This window comes from Terrapene carolina, unplaced genomic scaffold, assembly GCF_002925995.2.
Source record: "Terrapene carolina triunguis isolate 2854851 unplaced genomic scaffold, T_m_triunguis-2.0 Scaffold94, whole genome shotgun sequence".
Classification (NCBI taxonomy): domain Eukaryota; kingdom Metazoa; phylum Chordata; order Testudines; family Emydidae; genus Terrapene; species Terrapene triunguis.
The window spans coordinates 3,504,147-3,508,569 of NW_020664445.1; the positions used below are offsets into that span (position 1 = coordinate 3,504,147).

A 4,423-nucleotide genomic window follows, 5' to 3' on the forward strand; every position below is an offset into this window, starting at 1 on the left:
TATCAGGGTCCAGGGTTCTATTCCACCTAGTTCCCAAGAAGACGGATGGGTGGAGACTGATCTTAGACCTCAGTCATCTCAACCACTTCATATGCAGGCCAAAGTTTAGTATGGTCACCTTAGCAACCGTCATAACTTTGCTAGAGAAAGGCATGTGGTTTACAGCTCTCGATATACAGGACGCTTACTTTCACATGGATATCCATATTATCCACAGGCATTTGAGCTTCATGGCAGAAACTCAACATGTCCAATACATGGTTCTACCTTGCGGATTCACCACTGCTCCACGGGTCTTCACCAAAGTTCCCTCGGTAGTGGTGGCCCATCTTCAGCATCAAGAGGTCCTTATATTCCCTTATCTCAACAACTGGCTGATAGCAGCGTGATCCAAAGAGAAGGCTCAAGCCTCAATCTCCATGCTACTCACACTCCTCTCCTCCCTGGGGATGAGCATAAACATCAGAAAATTGACTTTGGATCCCAAACAATCCCTAGAATTCATTGGGGCCCACATCAATGCGGTCTTCGCACGCGCCTGTCTACCGGAGGACAGGTTCCAGAGACCCCACAAGAACGGATGGTCTCCACCGCCAGTTCTTCCTTTCCAGCCAGGGCTTACCTTTCCCTTCTTGGCCACATGGTGGCCTGCCTGCATGTTACCGCCTTCATTCATCTTCACTTTCACTGCCTGCAACTGTGGCTCCAGAGGGCCTATTCTCCCATGCACCATACCATGGACTTCCTACTGACAGTGCCTCCCGAAGGTTCTCTCCTCCCTCCAATGGCAGATGGCCCCAGGTCAGGTCTGCACTGGGATTCCCTTCCTCCCATCCTCTGCACATACCTAAGTGTTTTGCTGGGTTGGGGCCTTGATATTGCGAGTATGAGGACTGGCACTGTCTGATTAAGGGCGAGACTGGGAAGGACTGCTTAAAATGCAGCACCGAGGGCACAAAATGGTGCTGAGCGGGTGTCATCAACATTCTCACAAAGTGGGCCGCGGACTGGGAGAGACACCATGCACAGGCTTGTGGAGAACTGACAGCTCAGAAAGCAGGAGCTGCATGGGAGGCCGTGCCCAGCCACAAAAGTCTTTCCCTTTGGGCAAAGCTGGTTGTCTTTAAGCGCTCTACCCCAGGGATCTGAGATGCACAAGTGTCCTTGAAAAGTGAAATTCACCCCTGTGCTGAAAGCCTTTGGCCACTTATGTCCCACTTAAGACCTCAAATGAGAGCCTACTGCCTGGGGCACTGCCTCCTTTGTGTTGGGCTTGCTGCCCTTTGATGCGAGAGGCAGGAGAGCAAGTAGAAGGGACTGCTTAGCTCCCTCCCCCACCCCTTATTAAACACCAGGGTCTCTACACTCGACAGCATCAGCCGCTCTTAACTGCCTATTTGAGGAGCAGCAGTCGTGAAGAAGCACACTAATATTCCTTTGCAGCAAGACGGCAGGACATGAGCCCAGGCTCCCCCAGCTTTGTGACATGATAAGGAGAACAGCAGTACCAGACCCGTGGCCAGGCCAGATAAGCCATGTTGAGTGGGCGGGCTGTGTTTTTCTCAAACTACTCCTTTTGTAGTATGTAGCCCAACTAACTCCTGAGGCCCTTACTGCGCAGCTAAGCTGCTTTTTAGTTAAAACCCAGAACCCCAGCAACAAACTGCAAAGAAAAATGGAGGGCTTAGAAAAGGACCATCCTTACTCGGGATCTTCCCAGCAGCCTCCACCAGCCAGAGAGGAATACACTGTGCCAGGTAACATTACAAAGTTAATGTCATGACGGGAGGAACGGGACCTTGTTATAGTCTAATGCATCACTAGACGTCTTAGCAGAAAAGAGATAAAATTGCAACTCACCAATAGCATGCAAAAAAAGAGTTAAATGATTGAAACTATGTACGTAAGCTACGGTAGATGCTTGGTATACAGAGTATGGAAGAAACAGATGATTGCCCAGCACAAACTAACAGTCAGGTTATTTTTCTCATTGTCGCAAAGGGTACAAGCATTTGGAAATGCTTCTCAGAGCAGTCAGAATCCTGAGCCCCTACAAATACCCAGTAGGGTTATATAGAATTTTATGCCTCTTTGATTTGGCCTTTACTTTGTGCATCAATGTTCTTTTGTTAAAGGATATGGGCATTTTGCGTGAGGTTTCTGTCCTGTGAGTGAAGTGGTCAATGCAAAGCACTGCCATGTGCTGTGAAACCCATCCAAGTTATTGCTTTTACCTGCACGCAAGTCTTGGAAGCAGGTGTGTAGCGACACCTCTGCAGGGGGAGGGTTTGCAAGCATGTAGCTGAAATCAGAGATCCCAGAGTATTTTAAGCAACGAGACAGTTTGCCATTCCAGTTTAAACAGGCCCCACACAAGCAATAGGTGGACTCCATACACCAGACTTCAAATGCCAACATACAGAGACTGTGGATAATAGAATGCATGCAAACCCTAGTCAGTCTGCTTCTCAGCCTTTCAGTACTCTCTCGCAATAACGAAAGACATGGGCTGGAGGTCTCGGACTGATCAGTCAAAAAGAATTTGCTTAGGCCGGTGTGTAAAGGTGGCACAGGTTTTATTACTCTTAGCCTAGAATATTTTTCTCAGAGTTAATTAGTTTGTTTCTCAGCAAGTTTTGACAGTCTCTTAGCTCACAAAAAGAAATAAGGAGTTGATCTCTGTTACACATGCAAAGTACAACATACATCAGTAGCTAAATGCATCCTGGTTTTATAACCATCAGTGAATTCATCCCGTCAGTCCTGTGAGTGTCCTTCTACCATTTGACATAGCCAGTCTTCTCAGCAAATCTCCTGCTGCTTTACTATTTGACAGACAACAGGTTATCCACTGAACACTGTAAGCCATGGCAGGTCACTAAAATAATTCCTTCGGAGGGGGCATTGTTATTAGGGATTGTCAATATGGCATTTTTATACCTTTAGAACGTGATATTTCACAACATTCCTGTGCTGAGAATTAAGGGCAGCCTCTGACGTTATATAGGACTATGGCACACACCCCTTACTACATATTGCCCACTTTCTATTACACATTTTGAATCACATTGTAATCTCCCACCCTTTCCCTGTCTTGTCTGTTTAGACTGTGAGCTTCTCATGGATGGGGACTGTCTCTTACTGGGTCTCTATAGCGCCCAGCATGGGGAGGCCTTCAGGCATTACTGTAATAATAATAATTCCGTAGCCTGGTGCTCAGCTCAGGGTGGGATCCAAAGCACGTGAAAGAAGCATTCCCAGAGTTAATTTCCCATCATTGCCTCCTGTTCAGGGTTACAGAACCAGAGAAGGCTATTCTTGGCTTAGCACACCAGATGGGCAGTCAGGAGATGCTGGTTCTATTCCCAGAACAGTCAGATTCCTTGTGACCAAGTCACTTTGCCTGTCTGTGCCTCAGTTTCTCCATTTGGTGATAACCCTTCCTGGTTCTCCCAGGGCTTGTTTGGGAAGCTTAATGCATTAACGTGCTTTGCGGCTGTTGGCTGGAAGGTGTAATTATTTCGAACAGTTGTCTGTGTTTAGTTTAGTGTGTGTTGTGCAGGTCTGTTTGAAATTATGAAAGTCACAACTCATTTATTCTTTTAATGTATCAGTTACATGCCACATTCCTCACTCCCGACTCCACACCGTCCCTCGCTAGAGCTGGCGCAGAGATGTGTTATATTCTGCCTGCACGGCACCTCTGCGGCCGTGAGTCTCAGCCAAGGAGTCTGCTAGCAGCTGTGCCCTGAGCCTTGTTCACGTTGTACTGAGGCGTAGGGAGGGAGAAACAGGGCATGTACAAGTCACTGAGCCAAAACCACCAGCCCACAGAGGCAGTGAGGACTAATTCATGAATGGGTGATGTGCCAGCCCTGTGCCGCTGGAGCCTTTCACACAGGGTTAATGGGGGTCTTGTGCTGGGTCCTGCGCTGCAGGGAATTGTGCCCTCCTTTCTGCAAACAGCCGTCAGCCCAGGGAGTCACGCTGGGTGCGTCTGCTCTGCAATTAGACGCCTGCAGCTGGCCTGTGCCAGCTGACTCAGGCTCACTTGGGCTGCGTTGTAGATGTTCAGGCTCAGGCTGCAGCCCAAGCTCTGGGACAGTCCCATCTTGCAGGGTCCTAGAGTCCAGACTCCAGACCGAGCCTGAACATCACAATGAAACAGCCCCTTTGTTTGAGCCAGCTGGCATGGGCCAGCCAGCCGCAGGTGTCTAATTGCAGTGCAGACAGCAGGGCCGGCTCCAGGCACCAGCCCACCAAGCTTGTGCTTGGGGCGGCACCTGGAGGGGGGCGGCGCGGTGCTCTGGCTCTGGCCACCGGGGAGAGCGGAGCCCCGGCTGGGCTCGCCGCCCTCCTCCTGGCGCTCTGGCCGCCGGGGAGAGCGGAGCCGCAGCCGGCTCGCCGCCCTCCTCCCAGCGCT

At 49.9% G+C, this 4,423-nt stretch overlaps 1 protein-coding gene across 2 annotated transcripts in view; it reads left to right on the forward strand.

Moving 5' to 3' along the window:
* The first annotated feature begins 1,475 nt into the window (after positions 1–1,475).
* Positions 1,476–4,423, forward strand: part of HEMGN (hemogen) — an 8,808-nt gene continuing 5,860 nt past the window's right edge. The window contains exon 1 of one of the 2 annotated variants that reach the window (XM_024202963.1): positions 1,476–1,757. In XM_024202963.1, the coding sequence (XP_024058731.1) occupies positions 1,676–1,757 (82 nt within the window). In that variant the 5' untranslated portion in view covers positions 1,476–1,675. The remainder of the gene's footprint in view (positions 1,758–4,423) is intronic. The other variant, XM_024202970.1, reaches the window with a different exon arrangement.